Raw genomic sequence first — 17,135 nt, forward strand, 5'->3', positions numbered from 1 at the left:
TCCAAAATGTAATAAATGTATTGCTTGCCCCCCCCCCCCCCCCCCCCCCCCACACACACACACACACACACACACACAGATTTCTTTTGATGTCACAGTGACGGCGTACACATGTATGGAGGAAAATTCTTTCACTATCAGACCACTGGGCATTAAAGACACATTGACAGTGGCCCTATCTACAAATTGTGAGTGTCAGTGTGAAGACCCAAAAGACACCAACCACCCACACTGCAAGGGCAAGGGAAGAGTACAGTGTGGTATTTGCAGGTAAGCTTTACGTCTCCCTACACAATGATTGCATGAGCTGGCATGAACTCGAAGTTCATATTAACGTACAGTACAGTACAGTATATGTTCTTCTCTGTCAGGGGCAAAGAAGCATAGTTTGAAGCCTTTATGCAAAATATCCTCTGATGCACTGCCATGACAGTCCAGAGAAAACCTCACGTGTTATGATTCTCTCAGGGACCACAGCTGTTTGTTGTATTTTTATTTGTGTTCATTTCAGGTTTTTATGCCCCTTTTAACATGTCTTTATTTAGCTGCAATGAAGGCTCCATTGGTCAGTTCTGTGAGTGTTCCATTGGCAATAAAGATGAGCGTACCCTGCGAGCATCCTGTCAGAGGCAGAATGGCACTGAGTGTGAGGGTCGAGGAGACTGTGTGTGTGGCAGGTGCCAGTGTCACACCACAGAGAGTGGCAGCAGTTATCATGGTGTCTTCTGCGAGTGTGACGATGAACACTGTGAGAAGTTCCAGAATAAACTATGTGGAGGTAATGTTTCTGTCATTATCATTATTTGCATTTTAAAGTGTTATAGCCAGACAACTAACTTTTTCAATTATGGTCAAACAGATCCAAGTATTTTTCACCAAAACACACTGGGCATCATTCATGAAATGTTAGTAAATCTGTGTGTAGATTTTCACATAAAACCTTGGTACTAAAAACTTACACTGGATTCATGAACACCCCGGGAAACTCGGGTTTGATCGTAGGCACGTGTGTATGTTCATGAATGTCAATCAATCACAGACTGACAGCGTGCTTCAGCTAGTCAGCAATTAGCATACATCCCCGCCCATGAATAGCCAGTGACCAGCATATATGGAGGTGATAATTACTATGGATAGGTGCATCCTGTCAACCTGCGAACATGGAGCAAACAAAGAAAGAGGGAGAGGGGGAGAAAGAAATGAATGTGGTGTGACAGGGACAGGTAAATGTTCATGTTTATTTTCATTGATTGTCATTTGCATGCTTGCACATGAAACAAAATTTGTACTCAGGTCCAGCAGTGTACAATACAATAAATCTAAAATAAACTATAATAAATAGTAAGACTAAAATAACAACACAAAATGAGTAGCACTAAGATATATAATAAATAACAGTGCAGTAGAATAAAAACAGCAGTGTTAAAAACAAGGCAGCATGTTGTGACACAGTAAGGCAGAGATGAAAGTGCATTCAGTGAGGTACAGAGTTCATCAGTCTAACAGCCTCTGGGTAGAAGCTGCATTTGAGCCTGGTTGTTCTGGACTTGATGCTCCGCAGCCTCTTACCCGAGGGAAGGGATTCAAACAGTCTATGGGCTGGGTGGGTAGAGTCCCCCATGATGTGGGCTGCACTGCTCCTGCACCTGCTGGTGTAAATGTCCTCAATGGAAGGACGACTGCTGTGGGTGATTTTCTGGGCAGTTTGCACCACCCTCTGCAGCGCCTTCCTGTCAGCAGCAGAGCAGTTCCCGTACCAGGTGGTCATGGAGAAGGTGAGTGTACTCTCCACCACACACCTGTAGAAAGCTGCCAGCACAGAGGAATTGAGGCCAGCCTGCCTCAGCCTCCTGAGAAAATAAAGGGGTTGGTGGGCCTTCTTTAAGATGTTGGAGGTGTTTATGGTCCACTTAAAGTCCCTGGAAATGTTGACTCCAAGGTACCTGAAGCTGTGAACCATTTCCACCGCTGTACCACTGATGAACAGTGGGAAGTGGGTGTGGCTTCTCCTCCTAAAATCCATGACCAGCTCCTTTGTCTTCCCCACACTGAGGCAGAGGTTATTCTTAGTCCACCAGATCTTCCACCTCCTGCCGGTAAGACGACTCGTCAGTGTGGGATATCAGTCCCACTACTGCTGTGTCATCTGCAAATTTCACAATATGGTTGACTGGGTGATTGGCTGAGCAGCCATATGTGAATAGCGTGTACAGTAGGGGGCTCACGACCCATCTTTGGGGGGAGCCGGTGTTGAGGATGATGTGGGAGGACAAGATGCTGTGGATCTTTACTGTCTGTGGCTAGTGTGTCAAAAGGTCCAGGACCCAGCTGCAAAGGGAAGGTGTGAGTCTGAGCAGCAGTAGTTTGCTGGCAAGAGTCTGTGGGACGATTGTATTCAACGCAGAGCTAAAGTCCAGAAAAAATGGCCTGACATAGAAATCCCCACTCTCCAGGTGTCTGACGACACTGCATCTGATGTAGAGCGGTTCTTCCTGTAGGCGTACTGCTGTGGATCTGTGTTGATGTCAGTATTGTTACCTCTGCCAAGGAGGTTATGTTTTCACCGGCATTGGTCTGTTGTCTGCGAAATAACTTAAAAAGTTCTGAACAGATTTTGATGAAATTTTCAGGAAAGGTTGATAATGGGACAAGGAACAGATAATAAAATTTTGGTGGTGATCGGTTGAAGCAAAGTGGATAAAATAATAAAATGACGGGACATCCAAGCTGCTTGGCGGAGGTCTGCGCTCTCCAAGTGCTCTAGTTCCTTATGTGGGCCATGACTAGCTGCTCCAAGCATTTCATGAGTATCAGGGTTATAGCAACCGGGCAATAGTCATTCATACTTTTAGCTGTTGCACTTTTGGGCACCGGGATGATGGAAGAAGTCTTCAGAAACACCGGCACCACAGCCTGGGAGAGTGAGATGTTGAAAATGTCTGTCCATACTTCTGTGAGCTCATGAGCACAGTCCCTGGTGGAACGGTGAGTCTGGAGCTGGGGGAGGAGTTGTTGGAAGCTTCAAAGCGGGCGTAAAATGTGTTTAGGGCATCAGGGAGAGAGGAGTCCTCGGGACATTCAACATCAGAGGCCTGAAAGGAGGCAACGGATGCCGTTGATGAGAAATTTGTGGAGTTGTCTCTCCTGATTGAATCAAGTGGGAACGAGGGGCCAGAAATGTAGAAAACACATGTATTAAGTCAATTTAAATAACATATCCACGTTTTTAAGAAACCTAGTCTGAAACTTTAATCTGCTAGATGCTAACAAATTCAGCTAACCGTGTTAATTTTCTAATCTTTTGTCATTTTTAACTCACATCTTTCAAAGATTATTTTTTCGGGCTTTTTGCCTTTAATGTTGTTGTGGAAATTCTCTGCTGCTGGTGAATAATGAAATAGAGACTTCTGCCGGCCGACAAGGTTTTTATTTTCTTTGCAAAGAAAAGGTCAATCAGCACACGAGTGGTCAGAATGAAGAAAGACCCTGAGCATGGGGAAGCTTAAACATTTATACCTGAGGACCGCCTCTTACGGTGTGTTTCACACCCTTCTGTCTGCGGCAGGGAGCGGCGCCCCTACCCATTGTTTTCACACTTTTTCGTCTGCCGCAAGTATTGGCTCCGACCCCCTAGGGTGTGTTTCACACTTGGCGTATCCTGCAGGATTTTGTATGTAGGTGTGAGGTTAACGGGTCTAGACATCTTAAGTATTTGAAAATACAAAGAAAATGAGATTACAATGTACAGGATAGAGTGAAATGGGGGAGAGAGAGAGTGGGGGGGGTGACATGCAGCCGGAGTTGAACCTGCGACCGCTGCGGCGAGGCATCGCCATTGTACATGGGGCACCAGCACTATCCACTGCGCTACCAATGCCCCTAACTCACATCTTTCAAAGGCATCTGCGTATTGTGAACATAACAGCGCACTGTTAATGAAAATGTCAGGAGCTGATGATTTAATAGCGGAAGAGGACCTCAGGAAACTTCAATGTATTGCACACAGTATTAAATGAAGACTCGATCAAGGAGAATCACAGTTGAACATACATACCCATTTAAGCCCACCGGCAACAATAGTTGCCAAAGTAGACACCTTAGAAAATCATATTAAGAAAAAAAAATTAAGTTTCCACATACTTCCTGTCACATGGCGTTGTTGAGTTCCTGACCCATCTTACTGAGGGCATGGCATGGTTTGTTGACATATATATATCTACTTAATCATGAAAGTCTCTAGAATCATCCAAACAACAGAAATATTGCATTGGTGTATAGTTTTTTCTGTATGCAATCATTTGTCCAAGCAGCAACTATTGTTGCCGGTGGGCACTTACCTTGTCAGTAGATAATAATGTTAGCTAACATTACCAACATTACAAAGGGCTAATATTTGGTAACAATACAGTTTTTGATAGTGTTAGCTTTAACATTTGGTAACCAACATTACTAGTGTTTGGTAGCTAGCGCTAGCTAACTACCTAGCTAACTAACTAGCTAGCTATTAGCGCTGCCAATGTTAGCGCTGACTGTGTTGCACTGTGTGGTAGATTAGAAGGACTGAATGATGTCAAATACAAGGAGAACATCTTTAACACTATTGTACATGAAGAGGGATATAGAATTGGAATTGTTTGGTAAAAAATATCCCTTTCAAATTGCGTTAATTTCACAAAATGGTGACCCCCAGTGGCCATGGGAGCAAACTCTTTCGTGTTTTCCACAGAGATAAACCAGGAGGATTAGAGAGGTATACTTTGGCAGAGGTTTTGGACATCCTTGATGCAGATGATCCCTCTGCAAAAATCACAAGCATTTCAGTTGTGCCAGAGTCTGAGAATAATGCCCGCGAAAAACAGACTGTGACAGCGATTTTTCTGATGATGATGATGTGACCTGTGATCCCAAACGCCTACCATCAAGGCTGCTCAAAGGAGACTGCTTTGTGTCTGATGGTGACATGCAACTACCCATCATTGATGATGGACAAGAACCTGAGTAGCTATGTTTCCATCCAAAAGTGATTCGAATCATTGGGAAATGCGCATTAAAAGAAATACGAATCCTGTGTGTTTCCATTAAATGTACGGACTTTGGTGAAAACTACGAACTCGCACGAGTTTTCCGCAGAACCGAAAACAAAACAAGTCTCGCATTCTTCTTCTTCTACGTTTTCTGGTGGTTGGCAACCAGCTTGTAAATGCATTACCGCCTTATTAAGGCTAGAAATGTTCTTATTTTGTCCTCCGTCCACACAAGTCTTGTGTTGTTGTTTTCCGCAACGTTTTTGCCTTGTGAGTGAACCGGAAACACCGGAAGCAGTTGGGGTGAAAGTGCGCTACGTCAGACTTAATTCGAACATAACTGTTTCCATCCCCCGTTTTGCGAATCAATATTTTTTTTTATCAACCAAAACCCGGCTATAGCGAGTGTATTTTAGTTTGTGCGAATCAGGGGATTTTAATTCGAATTTTGGCGTTTCCAAGTTTTTTGATGACAAAATTCATGAATTAAATTGTTCTCACACTTGTTTTAAATAATAAAAGTTTTTCTCAATAAAGACAGCTGAATTACATGTTGTTTTTTGTGCTTTAATTCACTTTTCACCATTAGAGGGGTAGATACAAGGTATGTGCCCACCGGCAACTATAGTTGCCGAACATTCAAATGAGATTTTCTAGAACAGAGAGTACAAAATGGAGGAAATAACTTTAGAACATGTTCATATGGGACTCAGTTAACATGATTATATGCATAAAAACATTGAGAAAAAATTGGGCACAAATGGGTTAACTAATACTGTGTATGCCATCCAGAGATTCTGAGGATGTTCTTGCCCAGTCCTTGCCTTTAACCCAAACAGTTTTCCCTTGCGAGTCATTCCAAGTTCCCAAATAAGGTTATTCTGTACGAGCTATGGTTTTGTGACGTTTCTATTGGTTACTAAGTTTTAAACAACAAGCATGCTTACTTGGCTCACTCTAAATCACCATGACTGTCTCTTACAAAATGCACACATCAAAAAAGAGACTCATATGTTGAGCCTGGGGCACAGGGCAATCCCCCTTCCTCTTAACCTTGGGCGCTATGACAATGGAGCCAGCAAGACAGCCTTAACTGGACAGCTGTACTCCCTCTGCCAGAACTGGGAGAACAAAAATGGAGTGCATTCGTAACAAAGGCAAGGTAGCCTGACCTCAAGGCCTCTTTAAGGCCTTCTGCTGACCTGACTGTTACCTTAGGCATAACTGTCACCCATTTCCTTTACTGACCAAGGTTGAAGGCTGTAACACAACAAAATTCCTTCTCAAGCACAATACAAACTAAAATTGCAATATCTAATAATGACAAGCAATATTTTTGTGCATTTCTTATTTACTCAAGCACTACGAGCAGTTAGAGGCAGATATAGATTTGTTAATACCTATGAAAATATCGGAGCTATTAACATATTGATGAATGCTGAAATACACATACATTTCCTTCTAGGAGCAGTTTACACACAAAGTCTTTCTGCTCACGTGTCATTAATGAGACCCATTGTGTGTATTCTTTAGCCCTACCATACTGGTTAATTTCTCATTCTACCTCATAGAACATTTAGAAAGTATATTCTAAGTATTTTGGAACCTGCTTTGTTTAAAGTCATGTTGGCTAACACTCTTCTTCTGCTATGTAACAAGGGGGTAGGAAGGTTATTTTTGTGCATGGCAAATGACAGAAACTGAGGGAAGGGAGTAGAGGGTTGTTGGGAATCACAAGTTAAAAAGTATTGAAATGGCTATCAGACATATTTAGTAATAACATCCAATGATATGTGGGGTAGCGTGCACCCACAAATGTGTAGTTAAAAGCAAGTATATCAGCACTCTAATTCTCTTCTCCATTCCTCAACTTTTAGGAAATGGTAAGTGCAACTGTGGCGACTGTGAATGCGATCCAGGCTTCGAGGGCTCAGCCTGTCAGTGTAAGGTGTCTACAGAAGGCTGTGTTACCCCCAACAACACTGTATGCTACGGAAGAGGGAAATGCAAGTGTAACCGCTGTGAGTGTAACGAGGGTTACCAGCATCCACGATGCAAGACATGCCTTGGCTGCCCTGACCCTTGCCAGACCAAACTGTAAGGAGGCCAAATTTATATTTAACTTTTACTTTAAAGTTATAATTGAAGGTTTGATTCACCACATTACAAAAAAGATATCAAAGTATTTGGTCATGAAACAACAAAGTAGTTCCTCCACTGACCTAAGTATTAACTGTTGCTACTAATCTCATTTTCAGGAACTGCATTGAATGCCTTGGCTTTAACTCAGGTCCCTTTAAAAAAAACTGCAGTGTGGTTTGCAGCAGTAATATTCATTATAATATGGTAGATCAGTTCACCATACAAAACAAGAAGTGCCAGCAGAAGGACTCGGAGGGCTGCTGGATCAAATTTAATCTGGACCAGTTGATCGGAGAGGATAACTACCAAGCTGAAATTCTGAAACAAAGAGGTAAGCTGCTGATGACAAGTCTTTAAAGCTGTTAACTTCTTAAATTTTCTTTCTTTCAATGCAGTTTTCAGTGGAACTGCTATTTGAAAACATTAAACTGGACTAAGACTCTGCTAGTAGCTCTGTAAGGTTGTATAGGAACAGCTGTAATTTGAACTAAATGCTAACAACAGCATGTTAATATGCTTACAATGATATGATAATACTAACATGCTGATATTCAGACTGTTCTCACAAAGTTTTTGTAGGTTTTCCTACAAAAAGCAATGCACCAAAATTCGTACATATCCCACATACTTTGAAAGGCAGCAATCACATGACCAATGCGCTGAAAGCAGTAAACAAAGAAGCAGTCCTGAGCGCTTGTAAGGAGGCAGGTTGGGGGTGGTGGATGGGTCACAAAAAAACCACTTGTGACTTTCCCTGGGAGTTGCGTGTTCAGATCCATGTGAACTTTGTGTCATTTTAAGGTACGTCCTCACCGTGTTTTTTTTTTTTTAACCTTAACCTCAGTATCTTCACTTGCCTAAACCTAAAGACACCCAACCATGTTTCTTTACCTAAACCTAACCACAGTAACATTTATTGCCTACACCTAACCTCTGTAACTTTACATTAATTACCTAACCGTACATTAAGGATGTGACATCATTCGTAGGGCGCAAATTCATACATTTTTCTTAGGATATCATACAAACCATTCTATGTAATACATTCTCACTCCGACCTCGTCACATAGTGACGTTTGCTCATGGACTTTCCACCTTGAAATTTAAGGTGCAAGGTGCCCTGAGTGCTGAGTGCAATCTGTTTTCAAAATACATTTCCGTTTTCACAGGAAATGTACAGTTTGCATACAGTCTCTTTCAAAATAAATGGACAACATCGGTAATAAAGGTTTCTTTTTTTTCCCCCTTTAACAACAAACGCACGTGGTTGGGTTGAGAAAAAAGAACAGGGTTTGTCTTTACATTCTCATGGGAGGCCATCACCAACTTCCCGGGTGAAAGTCAGTAATTGTTGGACCCATCCACCCACCACCTCTCCTGACCACCGTACTCGGACTTCTGCCACCTTAGCTTTCGTTGCTGTCCTGCCGCGTTTCCCCCTGATGCTGCGCTGTTAAACAATGGTGTTAGATGAAAAATCAGAGGATCACCAAAGTTATTTTGTCATTTTGGATATGTGTAAAACCTTCTGTAACTTTTCCGTCTTCCTTCAGACTGTCCAGAACCACCCAGCGTCACAGCTATCATCGCAGGTTCCCTTGCGGCTGTGGCTCTCATTGGCATCCTGCTGTTGATGCTTATCAAGCTACTTATCTACATGAAGGACCTGAAAGAGTTCAAGAAATTTGAAAATGAAAAGAAAAAATCCAAGTGGGCAGAGGTAAGATGATTTATTACCCACCGCCAAGGAGGTTATGTTTTCACCGGCGTTGGTCTGTTTGTCTGCAAAATAACTCGAAAAGTTCTGAATGGATTTTGATGAAATCTTTCAGGAAAGGTTGACAAGGAACAGATGATAAAATTTTGGTGGTGATCGGTTGAAGCGAAGGGGATAAAATAATAAAATGGCGGGAAATCCGAGCTGCTTGGCGGAGGTCTGCGCTCTCCGAGTGCTCTAGTTTACTTTTTTTTTTTTATCATCACAACTAACATAAACAAACTACAAAACAATCAGAATCAACATTTTAATAACTACAGCATTGATGGTGTTGTTATTTTTGCCACATTCTCAAGTATTATGAAGTATGCCTCCTTTCAGGTTTGAATGTTAAGCTACATATTCACTGTGTAGCGAAAAAATCAATTTGGACCGTTCTGCAGTGCATCAGTGTAGGCAGAAAGCTGATGGCTTTTGCTAGAAGTAATGTGCAACTTTCGGCAATAGCGCTGAAAACTGCAAGGGAACATAGAAGTATTGAGAGGTAGTGATAGTGAGAAGGAACACCAAAGTAGTTCTGGAAAACATTTCCACCATGACCTTTTCAGGGGCTCCTTAGAATACTGTGCTACTGCACAGAGGTGGAAAGAACACTGAAAATTTGTACTCAAGTACATGTATTGTTACATTGCTTAAATTGTACTCAATTACAAGTAAAAGTACTGGTGTTTAAAAAATACTTAAGTAAAAGTACAAAGTACTCTTCTCAAAAACTATAGTATTATAGTATAGTATTAATTACTTTTAACCGATGGATGTTTTATTGTGTCGTCAGTAGCAGGCATTCGATTCGATTCACCTGTATAAAATGTCAAAAACAGCTCACCTTACACAGTGAAATTACTGCAATGATATGCCTATTATAAGGCAAGAGTGTAAACACATGGCACACACATGAATACATGGGGCTCACTGACTCCACAAGAGTCACAGCTTTCTAGTCAGCCCCAATTTATCCAACTTTAATACTGTTTAAGGACACCAATATGCAGGAATAATAAAATAGAAATAGAAATTACATTAATACCGCACGCAAAATAACCACGTGGGTTTTGCACAAAACTGCAAGGGATTACAGTGAAGTGGATGTGTCTGTAAAGGGGTAACGCTTATCATACGAAAACATCTTCATTCAGGTATCTTGAAGTAAGAGAACAAGGGACCCCTTGCTTGTGCCCTGTTTTCCATGCTAAATGTTAGCCTAAATTTGGAGCACTATTTACAAGCTAACATGACAAGCTAACATGACATGGTTAATTTTCATGGTTAATGTTTCATATGACATAGCGTCACTCTAGCACAAAATATAGGCCTGCTTAATGTAGGCCTGTGAGTATTAAATGACTACAGATTTAACTTATTGTAATGACGGTGGTTGTCCAAATATTAAGCTAAAACATTTCTAAGAATTGTAGCTTAATTATGCATGCATGCACGCGCACATGTTAGCTAGCTCCGTCTTATTTTAATATCAGGCAAACCAGTGGCAGTGACAATATCTTTGCAGACTTATCTTAGCCAAACTAATAACAAGTGCTTAATTTGTAAAATCAGAAGTAGGGGAACACTTTGGGCCTCTGAGAGAGCAGTGTTCCCCCACTCCCAAAAGTGGCACCCGAGCCGCCTCACTGCACGACTCCGAATGGAATGGTTTTGACATCTAGTGTTGTCACGGTACCAAAATTGGGACTCACGGTACGATACCAGTGAAAGTATCACGGTTCTGAGTAGTATCACGATACCACAGCGAAAATGAGGCAGATGTGCCTTTTGTCATTTATAAAAAGATAAATCACTTTTCTATAATACATCAATGATATTTCAATGGAATAAATTACTTATTGACTTATTCATACTTCAAAAACAGCATCAATAAGTGATTAACATAGGGGGGATCAAAATAAAACAAATAAATAAAATAAAAATCAACCTGACAAGTAAAGAACAGTCCCTTCATAAGTAAAGAACAGTCCCTAAAGTGCGGTGAGGTTTGTGGGCCGTTACCTGCTACAGAGAGAGAAATGTGAACGCTCGTTTCTCCTCTGACACATCACATACCTGTGTGCCGCCATGGCTCAGATGTCCAGGTACTACTGGGCAGTCATGACACCAATGAAAGACGAAATTACCGGACCTGGAGTCGGACTTCTCTGTCGCCGGTAAGCCGTTATCTTGCGACGCGGAGCTCACGGGATTTGCGCGGAGCGCATGGACACTCACCCTTGGCTTCTTGGTCTCCAAATCTTCAGTCCATAAATTAGTCTCTACTCTGCTGTATAGGTATGTTACCGCCAGACACCTGTGCCTGCTGCAGCGGAGTTGTCCTTTCCTTACGTCATTGATTAATTGGCGCGGTCGCGATCGGACAGCCTTATTGGCTACAAAGATGCAGCTGAAAGGTTTGAATATTAATTCAAATTGTGGGCGTACTCAGTAGCGACTTATGATTTTAAAAGTAGCAAAATAGATTACATGGTGTAAACTGTAGGCTACTCATAAAAGTACAAGTACCCAAAAAATCTACTTAATTACAGTAACGTGAGTATTTGCAATTTGTTACTTCCACCCCTGCTACTGCATCTGCTACAGCTACTTTGGAAATATCTGGTAAAGATGTTCCAATGATTCTGCTCCCAAGTGCCAGTTTGAGCAAATCCAAATCCTCTAATCACTTTTAAGTTGAACTGAGTAAGAGCTGGATAGAATGATCCTAAGGGAGAAACAGCAATTATTGATTTCTCAATGGATATCTTGGGAATGGTACAATCATGTGAAACAATAAGGGCCATGAGGCAGTAATTATTACTTAATCTTGTTGCATTTCAGTCCAGTCGATGTTGTGTTATTAAAGAATTTATTGTCTTTCTACATTTTGGAGAAAACAGATGTGCAACACCTGGGAGAGCTCGGGCTGTACTAAACAATTATTTTTTTAATCAGTTAATTTAATGATTATTTTTTTCGATTACTTGATTAATCTAACGACTAATTAATCAGTTGTTCTCAAGATTTTTTTTGTTACTCAATTAATATAACCAATTTTCCCTAAAGAAATATCAAAAACTTTTTCATTTTTTTATTCAAGTGTTTTCCCTTAAAATCGATGGAAAATAGTGGCATATTTTAAGATTTGTTATGATAATAATAATAATAATAATAATAATGATAATAATAAATCAAAAAGATTGGTGTGACACATGAATTAATTTAATTACTGTATATTATAGTAGCCCTTTCTTTGAACTGGAAAATCTGTATTTTTATGGTTATGACCTGGATTTATAAATATACAATTCTGATAATCACTGAAAATGCATTTTTGCATCAGTGTGGGGAAAATAACTGAAACAGTTTACAGACTGTAACAGCAGTCTGTTACATTAGTTTACACATTTTTTTTACTTGTGCATGGACATAAAAGTTAACAGGAAATATAAAACGGCCACATAACAATGTAAGATGATACATGGTGTAATGTAAGCAGCGGTGCTGAAAGCTTAAGTGACTACTCAGTGTGTTTATAATCTTAATAAATCATGTGCCATGGATGTATGGAGGCAGACAGTAAGCAGGACAGTGCTGTCTGCTGCCGTCTTAACAAAGCACTCCGGCATGCTTTCACTTCAAATATCCTTGCATAGCAGTTGTACTCCTGTGAACAATCATTTCCAATTTGTGGGGGAATTTTTTTAGCTAAGGCTTGTTCTCTGGAGGAGTCCATGCTTTGCCCGGGCCACACTGCCTCTGTGCTGTTGACAATGCAGTGGCTTGCACGGCGCCATAAATAAGTGGAGTACTGGTTGTGGAAATGCAGTAGTTACACCGGCAGGCAGCTCTGTAGCAGCACCGCAGCAGCAACAATGTCTGTGTGAACACTGTCAGTGTGCGAGCTGCATCAGTTCATCAAGGTAGCTGTCATGTGCCACTCGCAGGTGGTGTGGCCTGAGCGTTACTGACTCGCCGAGGCACGTTTTGCAAATTGATGTGTTATTGTAATCAGTGACATTGATTACATCAATGAATCGCTCCTGCCCTGCTAAGAGCATCAGTGACACTGTGTGGTTTTTTAATTTCCTTGTTGCATGTGATATAAAATCTTGAACTTAAGTGTATTCAAGACAATATTAAAAAACATCATAGATGAAATCAAACCAATCGCTGGGATTTCTCTGTTGCCAGGCTGACAACCCATTGTTCCATAAAGCCACCACCACCGTGACCAACCCAACCTTCACTGGAGAATGAGGACTGCCACTGCAGCACAGCACTCAAAACAGCAAAAAAGAGCTTTGGCAGGAGTTTTGAGTTATGGATGTATGTCAGCAGAGTATCATTTGTTATTGGGGATGCACAATAATATCGGCATGCTATCAGTATCGGCTGATATTGACTTTAAAATGAATGATCAGAATCAGCTAATGTGCTTTTTCGTATTTTGCACAATGAATGAATATTATATACATTAAAAAGCATTCCATTTAATGTCTCCATCTGCTGGTGGGCCATCACGATAAGCATATGCATAAATAATGTGATGTTAAATCCACTACAGAAGAGACTTGATCACTAAAATTAGGTGGATATATCAATACGGTAGTGGTTATCGGTAAAATTAGTTGTTACATCAGCATATTCGATACCGACAAAAAGTCATATATTGTGCATTTCCATTTGTTATGCTATTTGCAAATGTTGACATTCACAGATTTATTTAGCTACTAGTTGACTTGCTTACTTTCTTAATGATGAATTTCTGTTATTTACTGTCTACGTGATTGTAGTTGTATTGTGCAACTTATTATTCCAAAAATTGCTTGTAATATTTACACATGTGATATATTATAATGTATGTGGATAGTAGGGCAGAGGTTGGGCAGAATTTAAAGATTTGTAACATACACTCATCGACTACTTTATTAGGTACACCTGTTCAACTGCTCATTAACAATAATAGCTTATCAGCCAATCACACCACAGCAACTCAATGCATTTAAGCATGTAGACATGGTCGAGACCTGCTGAAGTTCAAACTGAGCATCAGAATGTAACCTGGTTCTAGCAAGGTCTACCTAAAAAAGTGGCCAGTGAGTGTACATACACTGGATGCATCATATTAGAACATTGCTACTCATTTTATATTTCAAAGCTATTTCGCTGTTGATGTGGCACATGCTTCGTCATTCCTAAAGAGATCCTTTGAAATGTATGTCTGTGAAATCAAATTTATTTTGGAGGTAAACATTTTCACAATTTGTTGTTATTTTAATTGTCATATAGGCTCAGTAAGGTGTAGTAATCAATGTTTCTGGCCAACAGACAACAATAAATCCAGTATTCACTCTCCTTTTAGCTTTGGTTTGGTCTTTACCAACTCCTGAGAGGATTATCTTGCTCTTTGTTCAGCAGCTGGTGGCTAAATGTTTTTTTGGTGCTGATCAGGTAATGTCTCTTTTCTCCTCAGGCCTGGTGTGAATGGCAATAGCATTGGGTTTCATTTAGAATGGTGCAACATATTTTTCAGAGACATTGTTCAAGGTTCAGTGTTCACATGGACAACACACGTTTGATGACCCTGCTCAGAGGTTACATTCATTTTTACACAGACAGGAAAATGATGTTCCTCTTGCCCTGATCACAGAGAGAACATTGCAGGTTGCACTTTTTGTTTTCTTAAATTGAGTGCCACTGAGAAAAAATTAAACAAAACGCTTTCTGTGCCGTTTTTGTTGTTGACAGGCAACTACCTTTTACCTCCTCACCCTAACCTTCCAGTGTAATCAATCCACTGGTTATTTTGGCCAGCCAAACACAACTTCTTGCTACGTTTCACAGTCATTAGTGTCTTGTTCCTAAATGGACAGGCAGAGGGAATTTGCTGTAGCTCTGGTTGAGGGTGAGAGGCTGTCAGCAAATAAGTTTGTTGGGCACAGGGAAACGGAGATCTGTGTTGGTACATGAGACCCTAAAAAAGAGGCCAGATCATGGGAAGTACCACCAGTTGGTCCAGGAGCTTCACCTCCATGATAGCCGTTTCAGGTACTGCACTTAAATGCCTCCATGCCAGCTGTTTTCTACTGAGACAGTGGTAACTGTGGTTTGTAAAGTCGTATAGATCTGGGTATCCAGCAACCACTACCACCAGTTTCTCCTCCACTGTTTACCAACTATAAACTTGTTGTCATGACCACCAGAGATGGCCTGCCTTTTTTTCAACTCAAGGAGTTCAGAGTGCTCCGGCAAAAATGCCAGGCGCCTAGAGCGAGCAAAAAGCTTTAGCTGCTAAAACGCTCTCTGTATGATTGAGGACTTATTGGGCAACTGCGCCTGTTTTCAAACTTCATACTTTATACCTATCATTTTGAGACATTTCAAAAATATTCGTAAACATTAACAACTCTCTCTAACAAATCAAATAATTAGGGTGCTTAAGCTCAAATGCATTTAAGTAAATTAACCCATGTGTGAAGAGCGCAGGTCAGTGAAGACAACCAAGACACAATTCAATGCTTTTTTAAAAACAGGCTGCTTTAATTTTCATTGTTGGATGAGAAGAACTACAGTAGTCACCCACTGTCAAGTAACAGAGACACATACTGCCATGGTATGTGTGTGTGCACCACCACCACCACCACCTTGGTAGAACTCCAACAGATCCAGATGTTTAGTCCTCAGCTAGCAGCTGCAAGCTGTTTGATGAAATATTTCATACATTTAAAACAATAATGTCTTCATTCAACTGTTAGGTCATCCGCAAGAGTCACTGGCAATGAGCCAACACCTTTTCAAAGTTAAATATTTCCAAACATCAGATTCCATTACATAATATGAAGCCAGGCTCAGATTACAACATCTTCAGTTCAGGTCAACTGTTTACTGCTGATGTGCTCTTTTCAGAGAATTTGGGCACAACCAGGGCCACCAAGGTTATATTCATCTCTGTTGGATTTGAGAATGATCAACTATGAGTTTAAAACACGAGAGGATGCTGGTGTAGCCTGAGCCTGGGTTATTTGACAGAATCATTTCATAATCAACACAAAAACACTCAGCTTAAGCCCAAAGGAGGTTCTGTTGATTATTATTGATCTACCCATGCAGGCAAGGTTCAGGGGCATAAGCCTGGAACACAGTAAGAGAAGGAGAGAACAAAGGGATCAGCCAGAAATGCAGCAAAAACCTTGAACTTGTCACACTGAACTAATCACACCAGGAGAGCGAGAGGAAGGAAGAGCTGCTGTTATTGTGCTACATCTGCTGGGTGGAGTTCCCGTTCCAGGTGTTGTTATCATCCTCACTGTCCTCCTGAGTCCTTAGCCTGCAGATTTTACCATCCTTCTTGAAGTCCTTGGGCCGCTTCTCCAGAGTGTGCTTGGAAAGAGATTCTCTGAGTGGACACAGAGGAAAATGGTAGGACACAAAGTGAGTCACTATCCACATATTCTGTACTACTGAGGTCGGTAGCTCAGGTGCACCAATAATCTCAATAATCTTAAACTGTCAAACGACAATAACTACCTTAAGACTGCTGTAGCTGCCAAAAGCTACTGGTCATGCCACACCAAATAAGACCATAGCAGAAGAAACTCTGAGTGGATTCAGGTGAACAAGGTTGTTTTATTTCTTTTTATTTGTAAGAGACTGAGTGTGCCATTAGTTCTATCAAGAGTTAAAACAGTGGCGCTGTAAAGGGATAGTTCAGATTTTTTTTTTAAGTGGGGTTGTATGGATTACTTGCCAAAAGTTAGTGTATTACATACAGTGAATGTCAGTTGGCACACCCCCCCAGTTTGGAGAAGCAGACTGGAGTAAGACACTGAAGCTAAACAATGTACTGCTATCATGGGATCAGCAACAAAATGTTTCTTAATCACCTAAAAAAATCTATATCAGTTTTAAATGTGTGCAATATTAAGAGTATTGCCACTACCTTTCAGCCTGTTCTGATGCAGGGTATATGCAGGAATCCTGAGGTTAATTTCATACCTTTTTAATACTTTTTTAAGACCTTCCAAAAAAATCTTAAGACCTCATCGCCACTTCAAGCTGTCGTTAGCAGCAACGCATCTTTAACTTACTAAACAGTTGTAGTTTGCAATTAAATCTATGGAGCACAAACATACAACAGAACTCAGATAAGATGAGAAGGATTTTTTATTGTCTTTTGCTCCTCTGTTTGGTGCCTGGACGTGCGC

General features: G+C 40.8%; 2 protein-coding genes across 3 annotated transcripts in view; one reads left to right on the forward strand and one right to left on the reverse strand.

Annotated features, from left to right (window-relative positions):
• itgb2 (integrin, beta 2) overlaps positions 1–14,286 on the forward strand; it is a 69,277-nt gene extending 54,991 nt beyond the window's left edge. Inside the window, exons 11-16 of the mRNA XM_050048321.1 lie at positions 80–270; positions 546–778; positions 6,902–7,121; positions 7,283–7,497; positions 8,720–8,886; positions 13,123–14,286. Of these exons, the coding sequence (XP_049904278.1) occupies positions 80–270; positions 546–778; positions 6,902–7,121; positions 7,283–7,497; positions 8,720–8,886; positions 13,123–13,188 (1,092 nt within the window). The 3' untranslated portion in view covers positions 13,189–14,286. The remainder of the gene's footprint in view (positions 1–79; positions 271–545; positions 779–6,901; positions 7,122–7,282; positions 7,498–8,719; positions 8,887–13,122) is intronic.
• Positions 14,287–15,447: 1,161 nt separating this feature from the next.
• Positions 15,448–17,135, reverse strand: part of ubxn4 (UBX domain protein 4) — a 47,754-nt gene continuing 46,066 nt past the window's right edge. For both annotated transcript variants that reach the window (XM_050049919.1, XM_050049918.1), the window contains exon 13: positions 15,448–16,327. In XM_050049919.1, the coding sequence (XP_049905876.1) occupies positions 16,189–16,327 (139 nt within the window). In that variant the 3' untranslated portion in view covers positions 15,448–16,188. The remainder of the gene's footprint in view (positions 16,328–17,135) is intronic.

This window comes from Epinephelus moara, chromosome 7 (genome assembly GCF_006386435.1).
Source record: "Epinephelus moara isolate mb chromosome 7, YSFRI_EMoa_1.0, whole genome shotgun sequence".
Classification (NCBI taxonomy): domain Eukaryota; kingdom Metazoa; phylum Chordata; class Actinopteri; order Perciformes; family Serranidae; genus Epinephelus; species Epinephelus moara.